General features: G+C 39.4%; 2 protein-coding genes across 4 annotated transcripts in view; one reads left to right on the top strand and one right to left on the bottom strand.

Annotated features, from left to right (window-relative positions):
- Positions 1 to 9623: 9623 nt before the first annotated feature.
- On the bottom strand, positions 9624 to 20166 carry pex2 (peroxisomal biogenesis factor 2). Of its 2 annotated transcripts, none has more exons than XM_086066192.1 (2): positions 20065 to 20166; positions 9624 to 11731 (listed from the first exon to the last, which is right to left on the bottom strand). In XM_086066192.1, the coding sequence occupies exons 1-2, from the start codon at positions 20066 to 20068 to the stop codon at positions 10776 to 10778; spliced, it is 960 nt and encodes a 319-aa protein (XP_085922318.1). In that variant the 5' UTR covers positions 20069 to 20166; the 3' UTR covers positions 9624 to 10775. The 2 variants fall into 2 exon arrangements, with proteins under 2 accessions (XP_085922318.1, XP_085922317.1); XM_086066191.1 differs by lacking the exon at positions 20065 to 20166 and adding an exon at positions 14620 to 14837.
- A 160-nt stretch (positions 20167 to 20326) lies between these two features.
- Positions 20327 to 22376, top strand: part of LOC147155590 (uncharacterized) — a 144172-nt gene continuing 142122 nt past the window's right edge. For both annotated transcript variants that reach the window (XR_015092119.1, XM_086066231.1), the window contains exon 1: positions 20327 to 20748. The gene's annotated coding sequence lies outside the window, so the exon portion shown is untranslated. The remainder of the gene's footprint in view (positions 20749 to 22376) is intronic.

Genomic DNA, 22376 nt, shown 5'->3' with positions numbered 1-22376 from the left:
TTTGGCTCCCCTACGCTTGTCTCCAAGGCAGCCATCTTAAAATGGAACCACTGTGTGTTTGATGGTGTGTAAATGTGCATCTGTGTGTGTTTGATAGAGTGTTGGCTGAGCTGCGGCGAGGAATGGTGAGATGGCGTGAGGTTGGCACGTGTGTGTGTTTGTGCGTGTGCGTGCGTGCGTGCGTGTGCGTGTGTGTGTGAGGCGGGGGTTGATAAATCAGAGCTAGGTAAAGGCTTTTTAATGCAGCGGACCCCCTCTCCCAGCCTCCATCTTCTGTCAGGGCTCAGTAAAAGATGAGAGCCCCCTGGGGAAGTGCACTAGCCCGCAGCATAGTACAGTTACACCGCAGGTCAACACACACACACACACACACATAGAACCATAAAGACACACATGGGGGCTTACGCATGGGCCTTGTGAATGAGTGAATAAATGAATAACTGAATCTATTGAATGCATGAATATATAAACTTGGTATGAGCCACCTTCATTGATGAGCACTCCCCCGCAAATAAATGTGTTTCCTCAAATGAATTCCTAAATGATTTATAGCCTGTGATATTGCATTTATATTGGTAAAACTATTTGGGGAGAAAACCGAATGGATATTTGGAGCATTTCTGCTCCAGAGGTCAAGCAGCATTTTTGTTGATGATGTGCTTTGAGTCTTGAAGCGGTGGCCCCCACGTTTCAAGGAGCCGGATATGAAATATATGTGGAATTTGCCAACATCTGACAATACTTAGTCAGCAATATATCTTCTTCTGTCTGATAGAAAAACGTGTTCTGAATTGCAGATACGCTCCCTTTTGTAGCATGCCTTTTTTTTTTTATTCGATTGAGGTAAAGCGCTGTGAACGTGCCCAGATGCTGTGTGGCTCTTCAGTGGATGTAGATGACTCCTGCAGCTTGGTACCAGGAAGCAAACACTTGAAAGTATAATACTTGACAATGTGTACACAGTGTCAGTTTGGGGTGGTGACATAAAAACATTGGCTTGTTTGTAATCAACAATAAAAACAGTGGACGACTCTTTATACAGTATGCTATCTTATTTAGTTGTTTTTTTGACAAGTAGGGCTGAAAATGCATTTTATTGACCCTTAGATTGTTTTGAAACTACACCATTGGTTAACTGCATTCAGTTTAAAAAGTCTGTTACATGTACATGTCTTTAATTTACTGTAGTTAATAAGTAAGTTATTATATATTGTTATGTATTCTGTATTAACATTACATCATCTAAGAGCGCAAGCCATTTTCAACACTTTAGATTGGTAGGTAATTTGTAATAAATAACACCAGCACAATTTTTTTTTAAAGAACATGAAATTTACCAAATTGTGATGTATGAGGGTTTTGGCCAAATGCCAGCAATATGGATATACATAATTATTTACAGTAAACTGTGTGTGTATGGTGGGACTATTTTCCCGAGTAACTTGATTTTTTTTTCTGTCATAACAAAAAATATTCTGAAAAAAACATCTGAAAAATGGTGGGGAAATATTCAGAAAAACCAAGCAAAAAAATCATTCTATAAACACAAGGGGAAAAAATCCATAAAACAAGAAAACAATATTCCAAAACACAAGAAAAAAAATCTATAAAAATGAAAAAAAATGAAAAAAAAATTCTGAAAAACAGAATAAGAAGAATCTTAAAACAGAAACTAATAATAAAAAATAAATAAAACAAAGCCCCCCCCCCCCAAAAAAAACTCTGTAAAAACAAGCATATTTTTTTTCAAGTGAATGCGATACACTTCCATAATTTATATAGAAAACAACAACAAAGTTTATATTGATGCAGTCACTTGGTAAGCTAAGTAATAAAATAATGTAGCCAAGATATTAGAAACATATATCATCTTTTGGCTCTCACTATCATGTGCAGGTGGGCTACAGAATCTTTAATCTATATAAATAATGAATTTAATAAGTACATTGCTATACAGTAGTTTATGACAAATGCATGCAAGTTGAGGTGAAAATAAGGTTAATGTACATGTTTTAGTGCACGTGTTTGGTGATGCAGGTGCAAGCAGGTTGACACAGATCTCCTGTATGGTGTGATATTCACACACATATCCATGGCAACCACAAATGGTATATTGCTTCCTTTCCTGGAAACCCAGATTTTAGTGTCCATGTGGTTTAACATGAGGAAAAATGCCATTTAGTTTACTGCAGGCATCTGTGTTTAAAGTTCTAACCCTAAAGTTCTAACATTTGTCCATCATTCTACACTCATTGATATACTACTGGATTCATATAATACAATATGTGCCATTTTGTATTTGCAGATTTACAGCTGCCATGTGATGTGTAATCCTTTTGGACATTGGAATGAAATTAATTAATGGCATTTCAATTTATTGATTTAACATACAAGTAAAGATACAGTAATTACAAACTTTATTTTACAAATATAACCAATCATGCGCCTATATGAAGGTTAAATCAGGTAGGTTGGCGCTGGAGCCAAACACATGCCATCATTTATACGTCTTTGAGGGCAAAAAGGAATTTTGAGCCTTGCACCACATTCCTGAACAAATAGAGGTTCAATCACATTTGCAGAAGTTATCAGGAGTTTCAAAGAGCTCAGTTGGTGCCTTAAGTCACAGGAAATTCACTGGGACATCTGGAAGTATGTGTGCAGATTATTGCTCATTTAGTTGCTGCAAGACACCTGCAGGCAAAGCATTCAGATGGCCTAAACCAGTCATTCCCAACCAGGGTTCTGTGGCACACTTGTGTGCTGTGAGGGATTGTTAGGGAAGCAATTACACAACTTCACGTGATTTGTCCCAAACATATTGTCTATTTATGCCAGCAACATGCTGAGCTTTGTGTTCAAATAAGCACTAAGTAAGTAAAGTTGTGAGTACAGAAAGACTATTATTTCACTATTCATATTTTTCATGCCATTTTTGATTGGTGGTGTGCCGTGAGATTTTTGTAATGTTTAAAAGGATGTCTTGACACAAAGGTTAGAAAACATGGGCCTAAAACACAAACAGATGCGGCCTTAGACGGACTGCAGTGCACCTGTGTATAATCCCCACCATGCCCCCTGGTTGTTCAATGTTCATCCTATCCACACGCTACTTGTGTCCCAATTCATCCGACAACAGGAACGGGTCAGGCAAAGTTTGTTTCAATCTTTTTTATGCCTGCTTTAAGAGATCACAAAAACAGTAGTAGTTTTTAGTTTTATGTTTTAAACGCCTCATACACATTGTGCCAAATCCAAATAAGACCAAATAAAATCTACAATCTTTTAGTCATTATTTCAAATGTGTTAAGGTGTTTCAAAATAATATATTTTAAAAAATCAATGTTGTACTAGTTATAATGAGGAGTTGGGGTTACTTTTAAAAAACATTCCTATAAAGTTGCCTGTAATTAGCAACATAAACAAAGTAATGTAACTTGATTACTCTTAAGTACTTTTAGAATGCTCCAATACCAAATACAGAAAGCAAATAATACAAGTATGTCATAAAGTCTTTTAAAATAATGGCTGAAGTCATATTTTGACAAAAAATATTTTTAATTAATTTTGGACTACTCCAATACCAAATACAGAAAGACAGACAAAATAAAAATAAATATCACATGAATATCATAAATACTCTTAAAATAATGGCTGAAGTCATATTTTGACACAAATATCTTTAATTAAAACAATATATATATATATATATTTTTTTTTTTATATATACCTCAGGATGCTTGGCTCCCTCTGCTAAAATTGGCTACATCCTTTGTTAAAATAATAATTCAGCTATACCTTAGACATGAAATTATTAATACATATATGGTCAAAATGTGGCATTTTTTTGTATTTTCTGAAGAAAAAAAAAAGACTTGCAATTATTCCAGAAGTCTGGCAATATTTGTATATCACTAATTGCAAGGGATAGGGAGAAGGCCGGTCCGCAAATAGCAAAAATCTGACTGATGCCCACTGAAATGCTGAATAATTATTTATAGATAGGTTGAGCAACCTGGAGAGAGCTGGATGTTTGGGCCCAGATGTATGTATGTATGTATGGATGAATAGATGGATGGATGCTTTATCCATACCAGAAAGAAGAGGGAAAGAAGATTTGTTTGCTCCATAACAAAGGTGTTGTTGTTGTAACAATTTTATGAGAAAATAAGGACAAATAAGCTTATGAAGGCAACATTTGAAGCAGTAGCTTAACACACCACCCACCTCTTTCTCGCTCACCCACTCGTGCGCCGTAATTATGATACGACGATGATGATGATGACAATGGAACACATGTTAGCAGTGTAGCAGGCTAGCAACTAGCTTTGCCATGGCAGGACGTCGCAGGTCTCTGACAGCTCAAACTTCTCTTTGTAAATGTTACTCAAGATAAATCAGTCCTTCCGTGAGTAAGTTCCAATTAGTGAATAGTGGTCACTACTTCCTTCTTTCCTCTGTTATGCCTTCAAACTGGTCACATTTGGAGGACACCTGTCACAAGTGGAATTAGGCGGCCCACTGAGTTACACAATTGTGACAATTTATTCACTGGGTGTGCTGAGGGCTCAAATAAACAAGGAGTCTTTCTGTCCGCGTGGAAATTGTAATTCAGTGAAATAATGAATTTTTTTACTAAATTATATAATAAAAATATTAAATGTAATCTAATTATGTGTTTAGTATGGTTACAAAAAAATGGCGGTAAATGTATTCCATTACTCCCTAAGACTCGTTAACACATTATTTTTTTGTACAATTCTCTACAAACTAGATTGCAAATTCCAAATTTAAAATGGATTTACAGGATAGGCGTCATGCATAAAAAATGTGCAATGAGTCTTTTTGGAACAAAAATATAATTATTTGTTGAAGAGCTCTCTCTAAACAATTATTGCCAGTATGCCATTTAAAATATTTTGACAAAAGGGAGCATTTATTTTGGTTGCTTTTTGTTTAAAAAATGAAAATCATAACAAAACAATCCATAAGTAATGTCAGTAGTGTCTCAATTTCTTCCAAAGCCGCACCTAAATCTTTACTTGAACTCATCTTTAAAGTTAACTCGTGTCTTAATGTTTCAAGTTGCCAGATTCTAACTCCGGTGTTAACACATGATCAAACATTACTCTTCACCTGAGGTTGTCAGACTTTTAGAAGGCACATTATTTGACATATCTGCTGCACCTAGTGGGTCCCTAAAGGAAACATCAGACGGTTGTATCACAATACACCACAGCATTTGGTTTCATGTTGTGGATGTCCCATACAGCTGGCTGTATACAAATCTAATTGACACCATTAGAAAATGAAGCTAATTGCAGTTTACTCCAAATTCCATAAGTACATGCCAATAATGATGCTTCTTCCTCAAGGTCAGAGATGCAAGCACAGCATGGAAGCTGAGGAAATGACTTCCTTATTTTGGGTGTGATTGATTGTCCCCCTGACCTGTTAGACAGAAGAGGTGCTTAAGAGGGTGAGGAAGACGAGGATAATTGGGCCCGGTGGTATCCAAAGCCCGGCAGGTGTGCAGAGAACTCTCCAAGCTCTGAACTCTCGAGCACACCTAGGATTTAACTACCTTGGAGGAATGTTTTTCTGTTTTATTTCGGGCTTGGCTTTTATTGAGCAGATGAAACGTGAGCGAGACAGTACTATTGACATTTTAGACAAGCCACAACAGAAGAAAAACTAAACAGGTGTCAAAAACTATAAAATAATGACTTGAATGTGAGGTTTTTCATTGTTATTGTAATAATTGGTGTGCTTGTGACACATTTTAAATCAGTGGTTCTAACCTGGGTTCGATCGAATCTCGGATTCGGAGGTCAAGGCACACACCTGACTCATGATGATACCTGCTTGGCCATCATTGGCTGCAGGTAATCATGATACATTGTTTGGCCTATCCGTGCTGCAGAGAATTTGGTACGCTCAGTAGTCAATTTGTAGATGTTGAAATGGTACGTCGTGTGATATTACTTTATTATTGTAATCCCTTTATACCAGTGGTTCTCAAATAGGGGTACGTGAGATTTTAAAATATATTTAAAAGGTACAGTATATGTAAATTTCAGAAAAATATAAATGAATTTTATGTTCAGTGGGCTATTCTATTTCAGTGTCCTAAAACACACAAAAACACACAAAAATAATAAATAAAATACAGTATAGAAGTGCCCGTTATAAAAGAACGAGATTCTTTTCTGTCTTTAAAAATGATCTAATCAGGAAAATCAGTGACTCACATGAAAGAAATGGAGATGAGGTACAGGCGAATAAAGAGGCTCATCAAAGAAGGAGATCTAGTTAGGGATTCAATGCCCTATAATTCCCTTTCTCTTAAAACCTTCGTCAGTGGGGGCACACGGCCAATTTGCTCCCTAAATGGCTACGTGTGAATGTGCAGATTGCTTTGCATAGCCGCTGGGAACGGGGGCTTCTTCCTCCTTTGCTTCTCCACACGGAGCCTGTGAATTGGAAAAGATCCAAAGACAGATAGGCTTAACGCGGCCTTCACTGCCTACCTAAGTCCAGAGCCTTTTTTCCGACACGTGGCTAATTCAATCCATGCTCTCACTCAATTAATAGACTTTAATATACTCATTTGGCTTTATCTTTCCTGGGAACTGGGGGACCTCTATTAAGAGTTGTAGAATAATATCTGCAAAAAAGGTTTATGGTGTAAGTCTCATGGAATGTTAAGACAATGACATGTCCCAGTGGCATTAACGGTGATCATATATGCATCCCTCATCTCTCTTTCCGGGACTTGAAGTACATGAATGTAATGTAGTGCATAAAATATTGACAACCAGGTGCTCCTGGCTCGGGCTTTATGCGCATTACTACAGGCTTCATTAGTCAAAATGTCCCTGATGGGGAGCTGGGTGTGGGGAGCGGGGGATTTCCAAGTGTCCGCCGAATTATGGTTTTACATAACAGTTATATCAGAAAGGTTTCCAGGACTGGTGTCACAAGTGATATATTTCAAACCAGTACGTCCACAAAGAGATCCTGCGGGCTTTGCTTTGTTGAGTGCGTATGAAGAGGATGACAATGTGCCTGCTCTCAATGCCTTGAGCATCTGACAGTGCCTGATGGTATGCTGGAGCAAGCAGCCAACGTGGCTCAGTGATTTATTTATTATTATTATAATTATTTTTTGCCATTTCCCAAACCAAAAGATGACAGCTGTACAGAATCCCGGAAGAACATTTCCAGGAATGTATGAAGGCGTGGCAGAGAAGGCTGGGAAACTGTGTTAGAGTTCACCTAGATCTCTTGAAAGGGGTACAACTTGTAGTTTGGATTTGAAATGTATCTATTGCCTCATACAAACTAATCATCATCAATTGGAAGAATAACAATTTTGAATAGTTCCATTGATATGAAACAATGGAAACAGAAATAACCAGTTCCATATTGTCATCACTATGAAGACTTTATTAACCGTAAAACTGAATAACATGTTAACATTGTTCACAATTATACAATTGTAAAGTTAACCCCAGTAGGTAAGAACAAGAAATTGGGACCAGTAAATGTACTCACCCCAAATGTTGACGTATGACGAGCATCGACTGTCTGGAAAAATACTGTAGCGGGTGAGTCATCTTGATCTATCATGATTGTCACAAAAAAGTCAGAAAAAAAGTGTGAAAAAAGGTTAGCCCCAGTACATAAAAACAATAAATGATGTACTCTATGTTGCTGCGTATATGGGGAAGTCACACCGGTGTCACCTTCATACATGATACTTTTCTGCATACACAAACAGATAAAATAAGTTAATTGATGTATAATAATCATAATAATAAAACAGCCGACCTGCTGGTTACTGAACGACTGTGTCTACACCCTGAGCCATGGCCTTCACGATGTATAACTGTATTTTTGTGTTCTCACCCTCAACTTTGAAGAAGCGCGACTGTTCATTGCTTTCCTGTGCAACATCAACTTACACTGTCAGTTGTATGGTCATTATAATATTATATTAGTTTCCTATTAGTCATCGGGTATCCTTCAATAGTGGCATCATGAAAAAAAGTACAATAAAAAAAAAAACAAAGGTATAGGAAAAACTGAGTCAAGTTTCATGAGCAGAGTTAACAACTGTGTAATGCACATTAAGTAACACTATTATGGAAGAGTGGAACTGCCAAAATGGAGTAAACATTTTTGAATGGCAAACACTACAAACTTAGCATGTTTTCTGTGATACTTGTCTTATGAGCCATTTTCAGCAGTAAAAAGCTAGTATTTTGTCCAGAATTAATTTGATAACTTCATTATTTTTCATGTAGAATTAATACCTTTAAAAACTATTTTTTACACTTACTGTCGACTGAAGATGACATCGCCTGTGCTGAGGAAGTAACGGCCAATCATGGCTCACCTGTTTTCTTGGTTTGGTCAGCAAAAAGGTATTAATTGAATACAAAAATAATGTAGTTATCAAATTAATTCTGGACAAAATACTAACTTTTCACAGCTGAAAATGGCTCAATGAGTCAAGTATCCCTTTAATGCCACAGGATATTGACACACAAATGCCCCCTGGCATTGCAAACATAATAATAAGTGATACTAATTATAAATAAACAATGTTTACTTAGCCAACTTAATTTTCGAATATATTGGTAGAAAGTAGGCCAAATGCTTAAAAAAAAAATCCAGTCAAAAACCCTTGGCATTATGGGGGAAAAATGCTGTCTTATTTTTTTTTTTAAATGTATTTGCAGGTATGTATAACAAATACGTAAATTTTAACTTATTTAAATACATTGAAATGTATTTACCAGTCAAAAATGTTAACTCCACATTGGCAGTTCCACACGTATTTTGTACTACTTACATCTCTAGTTTAGTTCTAAAAGAAACATTTTTCAAAATTTTTACATTACCCTACTTCATTCTCAATAGATAATTTTGATATAATTTTCTATGGTAGGCTTCTGATTGTTGCAGCCAAGATTGACGGTTTTAGCAATCGGCAATTAAACCCCAGTGATCAGAGTGTAAAATGGGAGGAAGGGGGTGAGGGAGGGAGAGGTGGGAGGTAGCAGCCCACCTCCCCCCTCCCTTCCCAACCAAAACCCTCCTCCTCTCGTCAGCCAGGAAAGGCTTCACTCAGCTGGGGTGCGTTTCGCCCGGGGCTGGGCTCACTGGTGGAGGTTAACTCCAGCATAAATAAGCATCTTTGGACTCATTACAGGGATTAGAGAGTAATTCGCCTGCGAGGAAGAAGACGACTGCCAGGGTTTTGGTACAGTTTACGACAGTCTTATGGGGGCAAGGGCCCTGGAGATTACGAGTGGGGAAGAGATGGAAAGGCAAGCAAAAAAGAGGAGGACCAAGGGAGAAGAGAGGCTCGCTGTCAAATGTGTGAGTCAATCCAAGCCCCCGGCTGCCCCCTTGATCTCGAGGATGTTGGGGTGCTGTGAAAATGGATAATGGGAGTTAGAACGACCAGGCCTGTCTAGAGAGAAGTGTGATGATTGTTATAACTTTCCCTCATCTCCCTCCTCCACTTAACTGAATAAACACCCAAGAGGAGCCCCTAAATCAATTTTAATGATGTTGAAATACAATTTAGGCACAAAATACACAACAAATGCTAATTTGGCCATGATGAGAGGCATCAGAAATTCCTCCCATTATTTATTCAGCTGACTTTCTGCATTTTTCATCAGAACAAATATTCCCATTTCAACAAACACACACTCCAAGAGAATTCAAAGCATAAATCAACACATTCTTTAATTAAATATATGCTCTGTGGGGTTCTCGGTAGTCTGTCCAGTACGTCAAAGACAAATAGTTCGGTCTGAAGTCCAGCCAGAGAAACTGAGGACTGTCAATATACGTGCACACACATTAAACAGACGGTTAATGTGTGTTCAGAAGAAACACAGACATCATAAAAATGGGTTGTGAATCAAAAGGAGGGCTACAAACTATTTACATTCTGCTTACTCAAGGAAAATGAATCAATTCTTAATATAATAGTAGTCAACGCTAATCAAATACATCAATAATTATTTTTGATCATCAATTTATTGTGGCCAGCATGGCTCAGGTGGGAGATTGGTTGTCTCCCAAACCAGGGTGTTGTCAGTTCAATCCCTGACCCTTGTGGCCATGTCAAAGTGTCCTTGAGCAAGAGCCCCCGATTGCTCCTGATGCTGCGTATCTGAATGAGGAGTCATTATGAAGCGCTTTGTGTGTCTTGTCGGCGGAAAAGCACCCTACAAGTGAAAGCCCATTTTGTCCAATCGTTCAGAGACCTAAAATGGTTCAGATAATCTGAAATTCAGTCAGCCTCTCAACAGTTAATATTCTCAGATGTTCTTGCAGTCCTTGCAGGGTGTGCTGGAGAGCGCTTCCTCTGGGAACTTCCTCGTTCTGCTGCTGTGCTCTGACAGTGAGACCTGGAGGGGCGTGATTGGGAGGAAGAGGAACCCGATCAGAACCCGAGTGGTGTTTTGTTGGACTTCTGTGCTCGTCACGGATTGTCCATAACTAACACCATGTTCAAACATAAGGGTGTCCATATGTGCACTTTGTACCAGGACACCCTGGGCCGCAGTTTGATGATCATCTTTGTGGTTATGTCATCGGATTTGAGGCCGCAGGTGTTGAACACTTGGGTGAAGAGAGGGGTGGAGCTGTCAACTGATCCAAATCTTATTCATCCATTGATCTGTCAATTAATCAATTGTTAAAATAATCGTTAGTTTAAGCCTACAGTACAGTACAATGCAGTATATCTAATGCCTGAAAAACATCTCTATTTTGGCAGGTTCCACTTGTGATGCCTCTGTCCCACATTTTGGACAGGTGCAATTGTTTGCAATGCTCTGAATTTTGATACAATAGTAGCAGAAAACATGTGGACAACCAACTGTATGAGGCATGGTTGGCCACTCGCCACACAGCGCACACTCTTGCCACGCCCCCCCTTTATCTGGTCCACCAACCACGCCACTTCTGTCCCCTCCGAGCACAATGGAATATATAGTAGCTTTCAGTTTGCTTGTGTTGATGAGTGGCAACAGGAAAATTAGAAACTCTGCAAATCCGTGCCACAGAAGCTCACGATTCATGTATTGGTATGCAATGTCCCGGGTCACGTTAGGCTTGCTAAAAACTGCTTGAGCGCCAATGATCCTTTCAGCTAGGACTGGGTGGTGACCTTTCCTGAGGAACACAAGAAAGTTGACGAGGCTTGCAATACGGGCAACACCTGAAATTATAGTCAGGGAATTGCGGAGGGCCTTGTGGAATCCTTCAGAAACAGGACCGCCTGAAGTCAAACCGAGGCACAGTCTGAGGTTGTGGGATCGCTCTTTAAGCCAATGAGGACCTACTGTAAGCAGAAACAGAGCCAACTTCTGCCTGTGGGACAGAGGCTTATATAGGTTCGATGAGGACAAGGTGTTGTGGTAGCGTAGACTCAGTAAAGACTGGCCAACTGTGGTCCCGTCAGGATAGAGAGTGAACCTCCACACGAGCAGCTGGAGCAAAGCCTTCAGTTCGGGCTCCAGAGGGGTGAGAAGGCCTGGGCGGAAATTCTGGAAGCAATGGGAGAATTGGGTCCATAGCAGATGCTCAAGGGCTGAGTCTAGCTCAAGAGCATCTAGTTGGCTGATGCGTAGGACGTGGATCAGTGGGTCAGAAGTGATTTCTGGGAGAGATTCTACCTGGATGCCCTCCTTTTCCAAACCTGTTAAAAAACACACACAAATGTATCAGAGAGGCTTTAGGTTAATTTTGGATTTGCAACAAGCCCAAATGATGAAGTAATTGAAAACTTTGCAGGACTTGACATAATTATCATCAGAGGTGGGCAATTTACAAAACTTTGCAGGTCTGTCATTCGTCAGTGCTCTGGTCCGTCATGTTATTTTAACTGTCATCACTTTGTCACCGCTCTTTTAGGACCAAAAGACAGAGGTGGGCATTCCGTCAGTAATGATGGACGTCATATCTCAGCAAAATGTCAAAGACTGAGAGATCCGTCTGTACTTCACCTGGTTAGTGACAATTACACTGACTGAAGAAAACCCACTTCCGTCAAGGCTTAGTCCATTATTTTTTTTTCTCGTTATTTGTCAGCAAAACGGCTGTCCGTCAGCGCCGTACAGACTGGTGAAATGCCCACCTTTGATTATCATACCAGCAGCACCATAGTGGATCTATTTAAGATGCAACACTTGGGGAAAGTACCCACAGAGTCAAACAAGTACAAAACAACTTGGTTGTTTGGAGGATCAGGGCCCCTTGAGGTGAAGGCCATCTTGTTTGAAGGGTTATTTTCTCCTCATACATACGGAGGGAAATCACTTTTCACATTTAAAACCCATTCTTAATGCAACCTTTGAGCTGTGCAATGCAAAGGAACGGCTAGGGAGGGGTCTTCGTCTCCCTCCAGTGTATAAACACACACAATCCAAGAAACACACATGGCGAAGCCCAGGGCTCCTGGTGCCTGCACCCTCTGGAGATAGAAGTGTGTATACAAATCACATCACGAGGGATTAGGCTAACGGCACAGTCTCTGGTACACCGTAAACATCTGCCAAATGTGGAACAATCTCCCACTCCCCGGAGTCAACTCCATATGGGATTGCGCTATTGTGACGTCCGGGCTATTTTGTGCCGCAAAGGGCTCACAGTTCCCCAGTTTTTATCTGGCCTTTCCTCAACTGAAACGCTTAGGAAGTGGGCGACTAACTAACACAAGGCGAAACAGAGCAATAGAGTGACAGAGTGAACGAGAGAGAGGCCCTTTTTGACAGTGGCTTTTGTGTCTCGCTGAACAGGATTTGTCATGAGGCTTTTGAGATTTCAGCAGGGTAAATATGGCAGTTTTGACAGAAAGAGAGGGAGAGATGGTCATTTTAGAAGGCTTAGAGGTGGTAAAAAATATTTAATGTGATGTGTGGCAGTAGTTGGCTCCTGTCTGTGTATTCATGATGTTTCAATGGATGGAGGACGAAGTCAGAATTAGCAAATCAATGGGGGGGAAAAAATAGAGTGAATTTGTGTTGAAGTAAGCAGGTGTGACAAATTCATTGAGTTGAATTTGAAAGGCTGCCATGTTTAGTGACTAGAACCGCGCCTGTGACGGAAGAGGAGTTTGGATAAAAAAAAAAAAAAAAAGTAGCCTCCAAGTCTGTACTAACCAATAAACAGGCTCCATTTGTTTAGCTTAATCTTAAAGTTTTTCCTTGATGTGAGAAAAGGTGCAGATTATGAGCAGTGCATGCATGCAGAATCTATACTATATGTATGTTATGTGTAGCCTTGATCTATATGGAGCGCTAATACGGCACTAAATGAATCTATCAGTCCGTAGATGCACAAACACACACACAGCCAGGTGCTGAAAATCCCTATCACAGAAGCAACAACAGCACTCCCGGGAGGAGTAAAACCCAGCCGGGCCCAATATTCTTCTCAAAGCTTTTTATCGAGCAGTTTACAAGTTATGAATGAATATGTTTTATTTGGGGAAACACTGTATTGACAGCCACCTATCAATAGTAATGTGACTATTGTCAAGGGTCTGTCAATATTAATGTAATTATGATGTAGTGGGATCCGAGGGATAGCACAGAGTCGGGGGGCCAAGTTACATCTCCGGCCCACTGCCATATCAATAGCTGGGATTGCTATTGACAGTTTCCTTTCAGACTTGCAGCACTTGCCAGATATATAACAAGCAGACACTTCAGTCAATGCTGGGGTGCCTATAAAAATTAAGCATTTAAATTTACAAGGCTTATACTGTGGACAGCTAGAAATCCATGGTTCTTGTGTAGTCAAAAGTCACACATCGTGTCAGAGTACACGGGCTTAGGGCGCGCAAGCCACACTGTGTAGCAGTTGTACGCAAAAAAAAAAAGGAAGCTCGCTAGTACAAAACCCACACATGCATGTAGTCAATTTACTTAATAATTCTCTTGCGTGTCAGCCAGGCGACCAATCAATCCAGAGACAAAACACCATCCCTTGCAGAGTCACAAGGCCAGGTGGAAAAGTTCAGGGATGCTAAACAGGACAAAATAATAAAATAAATCAGAGGTCTTTCTTTTGTAGCAGGGATGTGATAAATCCGTTTTTAAAAGCATTCAGGTTATTTTGATTCAGGTCAGATGAGAGTTGTCCCCCTTGTGTGCATGCTGTTCAGACAAAAGATGAGCGCAGAGACTCAAAGCTGAATGGCGTGGCTTACTGACAACAGCAACAACAATATCCAATCTAGCAGGGAACACAGTGCAACATTGCTGCAAGCTAAATGGGGCTATGACCAGCGTGACGAAGGCAGACACCAGGCAACAGAAGCACAGATGCCTCCCAGTCTCGCCAGTCCTCTAAAAAGTCTGCTTCAGTCACCCGCAAGAAAAATTGAGCATCAAAAGGACAGATTAAAAAGACAGATATGTCAGACAAGGCATCATGAAACCTCCAGCTGTGGTGGGGCGCTACTGTTTACTGATACAGTGAGAGAAGAAAAACTGGGGGCAAAGATAGCCAAGGAAGGGAAAAAATGTGTGTGTGTGGGGGGGCAGATAAGCATAAAGGGCACAAATGTCCATAGCAGCTGACCTTGAGACTGACGGTCACAATAAACGAGGAGGAGACATTCCTGAAGCATATCTGCCATAGTGAGGTGCAAGGCATCCAGGGAGTACCCTATAGACAGAGAAAAACACCACTTTCTCCTTGACCTTGGCTTTGGCGTCTAGGGAGAGGATGATGGTGTTAAGATCAGAGGGTTAAAGAAAGGGGGATGCTAAAAAGACAACTGCATTTTGCTTTACTACAGTACACAAATGCAGTAAAGCTTGAGGATAATTGTGCCCCACCATCACACACTGAATATCTGACTCCACTCGCTATTGATGCTTTTCTATTACCAAAACCAGGGACTACTACGTTTTCTCGTAGGTCTTATGTTTGGGTGACCAGATTTTCAAAATTAAAAACTGAGACACTACAATTTCGCTGATGTTATGTGTTTCTTTAAAACACTTTCCAACAGCTGTAGCTGTCACATAGCGCTATAATAAAGATGGCTTGACTTGAAAATCAAATATACAATAAATTCTCACCAGGAACTATTTCTAACAAATTTAATCGCTAGTCAATCTGGTTGTGTTATTATACTAAATCTATCTTGGTTAACAGTTCAACAGCTGTAAACAAGTGGACTCACCACGATTAATCAACTTTTTTTTGCTAGGTCCCAGCAGCTATTGGAAGCTGGCTGTGCTATTTATATCGCACCGTTGTAACATTGGAAATATGCCACCAGAAAAACTTGATTTTCCTTTTTGAGCCTGATATCGAAAATACGCCTGGTAGCGATTAGATGTTGATGAGAATGAGAACGCAAAAATGTGGCTCACCTGTGGCGCAGTACTCGGCAGCGCTCTTTTTTGACATAGTTTACCAAGCGACTCTTCTCCTTTTCCGGTATGGACAATGAAGCTGCCGGTACTCATAAAACGCCAGCGAACAGCAAGGCGGACACTCACTCCCGTGTTTGGTGTACAGACACTTGCTTGCAGCTGAGTTTTTTATGCTTGCGTCACCACAACATCCTCTTTCGGACATATTCTTTCGGCTTGAATTTTATTTTCGGTGGCCAAATATTCGGTGCATCACTAATTATTGTTATTATTATTACTACAAAAGCAGTAAGTAGTTCTAGTTCATTCAAAAACACACCTGCTAGCGACTACATGCGGATGAATCGCTATCACAACAGTGTGACTGACATACAAAACAGGACGTCGGGATGGGACATGCATCGGAACAAAACAATGGGATTGGTGAAATCTGCCGAGACTTGGGACCCAAGGCTCAAAAACTTGACTGTCCGAGTTCATCCGGGACAAGGTCTATTTACCCTAGCTATCGCAAATGTGTGATTGCCATGCACATGGCCCAAACAATTGGCTTGCTGACTGGACTTAAAAAACAACAATGTGATGCTGGGTCGGGACCTGCGTAGTAGTGGGACAAAACATTGGGGCTGGTGAAACAAGACACAAGGCTCAAAACAAGGAGTGTCCTGTTTAACCCAAGACGTCTGGTCACCCTACCTTACCTGTTTAGCATGCCAAGCTATAAACCTACCACTTTTGTGATGTAAATACTAGTTAGCCATTAGTCAAGCAGATTTGTCACCATTCATGTTGCGCAATTTTTTTTAAAAACACACACACGTTAACATTAGCTTGTTGCTGTCTTATCTCTCAACCCTTTAGTTCTGTACCTCACAAGTTGCGTTTTCATTAGTTTTTCGCAAAAATAAATGCGATATTGTACTACAGTATTTCGATAAAGTACAATTTCAACTTGTCGGTGTTACCATTGAAGAGCGTTTTGCTTCTGAGGCGCAATCCTCGTAATGTGCCGTGTTACGAGATCTCGCACTTCTGTAGGAGGTGCTCATGATGTTTACGGAAAACGGACGCCCGGAGTTGTTAAGATTACTTCAAAACCATCTCTCTCCCCTCATCGGGCAGGTTCGGGCATTTGGTGTTGGTGTTGTATGTGCCCTCGCTTATAACTCGTGTTATGGTGCGGACGGATGGATTTCAACAACGACGTGCGCCGTATGTCGCTCGATTGCTCGTTGCCCGGGGGAACGGCCATTTCTCATGCAACGTGCAGTGAAAGGTGGCATTGGCTCTATAGCTAAATCACTTTGTGCTTAAAAAGACTTATCCTCTCAGGCAGCTCCGACACGAAAGCGAGTGGCCCCGTATACTTCCTACTTCCTTTCCTCCGTGACCGAGCGGGTGTCACATGACTATAGGGAATGCGCAAAGTGTTTCCTTTACACTTTTGCGAAATACTAGCTTATATTTCGACATGTCACAAAAAACACCTCATGAGAGCGTAAAAACCTTTCTGCGATATTTTAGTTTTTTTTTTTTTTTTAATCATGTGTTTCCATTACCAGCTTGCTTTTGCGCAACTTGCCTTTTGAGCAAAACTGAGGGTAATGGAAACGCACCTACAGTCTCCACTTTGCTGCGGCCAATTTTCTTGCCACCCTCTGTTTCTTCATCTTGGCCACAAAATGAGAAGTGAATACTGTACACAAGACCCTTCTCCATTGTTGTTTATTGTTAGTGTGCCACTGTGCTGTCCTCTACTAGATGACATGTTTTTTTAAGTTTCCTCCAACTACTGACAAGGCAGTAATTCAAAGTGGAAATCAGACAAACCAAAACAGAAACTGCAATAGAAAAGGGGACATTGGCTACGGTTCCTTGACTGCTAAAAATGGATGAAAGGCAAAAGTGTGCTGGTTTCCAATTTTCCATCTTGTATTTCTCTTGCGCATGTAAATTAATTTGTGTGAAAGCTCGAGTGAATCAAACTTATTTCCCTGAGCACTTCGGACCATCATCGCCCTCCCCTGCCTACTTTATTGCCCTTCTTTGGCCAGGAAGGCTCATGGCCCTATTAGTCAAGAGCTGATAATGTTTCTCACTATGAAAACAAATGAGGACGTTAAACTTAGAACTTTTAAAAGAGTGATGTCATACGGCAGACCAAATGCACTGTGCAAACGCTAAGATTACTCTGGCAGTAACCAGACTAATTGTTATGAGTCTGTTTCATAAAAAATGAATGTGTGCAAATGCACAGAGGGGTCTTTGGGACATGTGTGAGTATTCACACACTAATGCTCTATTAAGGCTCCTCCCTTCCTCTAATCACCCATGGCTCCTTCAAGCCATGGGGTAAGGCCAACACTCTCTGCACACCAAGAGAATACACATTCGTTACAACATAACAATTGACGCGCCAAAAAAAAGAAGAAGAAAAGTTTTATACTTTACTTAATCTGGTATGCTCAGAAGGTAAATTACTAAAGATAATTAATTGATTTCATGAGCATGAAGGAGTTGAGTTATGCTAAGGGGTGTAAATGTAATAAGTACATGGGTTTGCGAAGAAAAAAAACTAAATGTCATGAAACAGAGAGGGTAAAATGCACAATGAATGTAGAAGAAAATGTGGAGTGGATAATAAATGAATACACAAGTTTGTAAGATCACACTTGACAAAAAGCGTTCTCTCAGGGATACGATTTTTGATGTGTAAATACAAAATCATGTATGGAGCGGCACCTTCAAATGAAAGGTCACACTGGGGTAACATGTTTAGGATTGGTACACATTTGGAGGGTTGCTAATGGTTTATTGTACAACTAGGCCTGTCACGATACAATTTTTGGGATGACACATTTTCTCAGAAAAGATCACGATAAATGATAATGCCATTGATATACAATAAATTCATCTGTCCTGAACCCAAAACATTCTCCGTATTGCCATGGCATTGCTTTGGACCCAATTCCATCTATGCTGCTCAACTTTATGCGGTTGTAGAAAAAAAACCCTCTCTGCTTCAACCCTGTTCAGCAAGCAAGGTGACTGACAGGAAGGGGAAAGATGCAAGCAGCACTAAAAATGTTGATGACGTATGTATGTAAACAAACACACATGTGAATGTCAGTTGTTGAGTATGAAAAAAATATATTATGTCCATGTTATTTATCAAACGGTAGTCGATATAGTAATTATCGTGGCAGGTCTATGTTCACCACATAAATACTGGTGTTCTTAATCTGTTTCATTTGGTACCACATAAGTTATTCAGAGTGAGAGTCAGAGTTGTGATTCAGAATCACACAGGACACCTACAATGTACCAACAAAAATATCTAAAATACTTATGGGTCAATAAAGTTTAACAAATATTTATGGCTTAAAACTAGTGCTTAAAAACAACAACTAAAAATGTATTAAAAGTAGCATCACGCTTTAAAGTACTGCATTCATATAAAACCACATTAAAAACATTTAGCACAATATCTATACTATTACAATTAGTTTAGAATAGTGACGTTCTTCTGTTGTGGGTAAGAGGTTAGTTGTGTAAAAATGTTGCTGCATCTAAATTATGCGCTCACCTAGCGATGTACACAGTACAATTTTGCAGTGTACAAAAAAAAAAGTCATATGTTACATTATATTCACATTAAAGGTTAATGTAGTCTATTGAGTAGTCCAAATCTATGTAAACTCGACATGTACAAATGTAATTGTTTGAGTGAATAAAATTACCATAACTTTTTATGTTATGATACAAAATATGCAATTTAAGATCATTTATTTTACCTACATAACATATGCTCCAAGGCAGATTTTCATTTCTGGTAAAAACTGTATTGAGCCCAAATTAAGATGGACAACATAATCAAACTTAAATGACACATCGTTACGCATAAACAACAACAAAAATGCATTAACTTATTTAAATGTTAAACTCTTGAGGCATTGTTTTCATGTTTTTCCACACTACATGTACTCCTTAAAATTGCATTGTCCACTGTTACTTTGTTGTTGTTGTTGTTTGTTTTGGCACCTATCAGTTTTAAAACAAATCCAAAATCTTACCCATTTTGACAGTAAGAAAAGAGCATTATTAGATAATCACAGAGGCGATTAGTCTATGTGAGAGCAGCAGATTCAAACATGGAGGGGGAGGGGGCAGATTCAACCGTAGAACAGATAAGAGTAGAGTGATGATTGGGATGAGAAAGATGGAGTGAATAGTCTAAGGAAATCAATAAGATCAACTTAGACTTAAATCTAGATGTCGGAGACCTTGATCCCAGGCATTGATTATTTAGTACAATAACAAGAGTCATATGGGAGGAGTGTGACATTCTGACAGCCAGTGCTGCAGTTTGATCTTGGTGCATCTTGGTATAAATTACATCGAATGCTAGGATTCTCGTTGTGGTCTCATCTATCTTGCAGGCAACATATAACAAAACCATACAATAGTAAATTTGACAAAAGGCTACTTTCAAAAGATCGACGTTGTGGAGACATGCGACATTCGATATACCGTGACATAAACAACAAACATTTATGCTATTTGAAACAAACGGGAGCGGGGTTACATATGTGATCGAATAATGATCATGGCAGAAGGAAGGCAAACGGAGAATATTTACCCATTTTGAGGTATGAAAGACAAATTCAATATATACGAAGCATTCTTGAACACTGTGATCCATATATTTCCGGGATGCAAGCGGAGATCCCGCCTCAAAAAAGGAACAGATCAATAGCGTGATAATACGTCACAAAAATACGTCACGTTGGAGAAACGTAGCCAATCAGGTCACGAAACGTCATTGCAGCGGTAAACTGTATTGAGAGTGTGTCATTAAAACTAAAATTTATTGTACAGTTAGTGTTGTGGTAACCGCACGTGGAGACCATTTTGTGAACGAATACAATGGACAAAAAAGACATCCGTTTAAAACGCACAGTAACTGTAAGATATTGTATTTCCTTGGTGAAATGCCACTATTGTATTCCACTGTCGTTTAGTAAACTGCACGCCACTATTTGTATTTGCGCCTTCAGCTTCACGTGAACATTATTATTTTATTTTATTTTAAAGAAGAAAAGAAAAACAACAACAAACAACTGTACGTTTTTGATCATTAAAAAGAAGACAGAACAACGCCTAATGCGAATAAGGAAAGTGCTGCTTTGCTGTCTACGGTCATACCCTCACCCCCACCGACAAACCCATTTAAACAACTTTTGAAGGAATTCAAAACACTGCATGAGCAAGGTTGCAATGCCAGCAATGGGACATTACCTCAAGCCCACAAGTGATGCTGCAGGTGAGAAGACCACATTTCTCATTGGACGCTATTTGGTATAGTGATTGCAATGCTGAATTTTGACATTTAAAAGTAAATGAATGATAATTATTATAGTTTGTTTTTACTAATGCATGTAAAGTCAAACTTGAATATTTCCCTTCACCTTGTATTCAAATTTGGAGATGCTGTTGCAATTGGAAGGAAAAGACCAGAACACAAGTGTTTTTGCTACTTTTTCTTCCTTCTTGTTTGCTTCTATCTTCAAGAGGTATATTGTGGGGTTTCATTTGTTTTTACTTGCCTTGGATGATATTAAGTATCCTACATTTAGCAAATCTAAATTCTACCCAGAAATAGTGATATTTACTTCTAGTTTACAAAGTAGACCTACAAAATGTGTTCCAAGAAGTAGATGAGTTCATTCCAGGTAGGCTACAGTATTTGTCTATTAATTCAGATGTCTAGAGGGTTCTGAAGTCTGTGTTAAAATGCATTTCCTTGTATTATAATTTGCATTGTGAAGAAGTAGGAACATGTTGTAGTGAAGAAAGATAAATTACTGGTAAAAGAAAGTGGCATATGAATTGCTGACTGATAAGTCGGCATGTACATAATTAGACATTTCTCAGAAGCTTTTAGAGTTTCCATTACAATATTTACAACAAAGCTTTTCCACATCCTTAAGTATCAATATTATTTTAGGACAAATTTGCAGTGTACACTCTGCTGTATATTTTGTGTTGCATGACAACATCGAAAATCAGAACACACAAATGTAGACATGTAATGAGATGAGGAGAAATACCAGAGTAAAGGTGCCTATAAAACAGTACTGCACCTGGGTGACCGTACCTTTTAAAGGCTATTACAAAAGTAGTCAGAAAGCAGACTAGCATCTTCTCTCCAACAACCACTGTAGTTGCCATTTATACCATCAATGTATGAAATATTGATACACTGTACCATCCTTCAGAGAGAAAAAGAAAACAAGGCAATTTACTACCATCACCTATTGTTATTGGGTTACTATACATACAATACAAATAAAAGAACATCCACTTCCCCATGACATGGTCATAAGGAGATGGCCTCTATTCTGTCAGACAAATAGCAGGAGGATTTACAGGGGCCACTTTCATAAAGCTGTGGCAATTGCAACAGGTGGCAAATTAAATTATGTTTCAATCTGAGGGACACAGATGAGCAACACTGATCGAAACTCATATATATATATATATATATATATATATATATATATATTTTTTTTTTTAAAGCGAGCTTTCTAATCATCAGGATTGTCATGTGACATAATTTAGGGACAGAATGTAGTCTGTATGAGCCGGGCTGTGCATCAACGTAAGTGTAACAAGGTTTTAGAAATGGCTTTTGGTCAAAGGCCTTTGTAATGAGGTTATGTGTTCAGAAACCAGCAGCTTGCTTGTCCTAAAGGCTGAGAAAAACACTTTATCATAAAGTTTGTCTACTGAAAAAGATGCAACAATTCAAACTACTGTTGGTTTGTGTTCTGTATCACACCTACAGCTTTTCTAACCTGGCAATAGCCGGATTGGTAATTGTGATTCACTCAAGGGCAGGACATGCCGTACAATACTTCGAGCTGATTGGATGATGCAGCAACTTGTGCA

Source organism: Leptonotus elevatus, chromosome 21 (assembly GCF_054856555.1).
Source record: "Leptonotus elevatus isolate MCC_2025b chromosome 21, RoL_Lele_1.0, whole genome shotgun sequence".
NCBI classification, from domain to species: Eukaryota; Metazoa; Chordata; class Actinopteri; order Syngnathiformes; family Syngnathidae; genus Leptonotus; species Leptonotus elevatus.
This window is presented reverse-complemented; position numbering and strand designations above follow the sequence as displayed.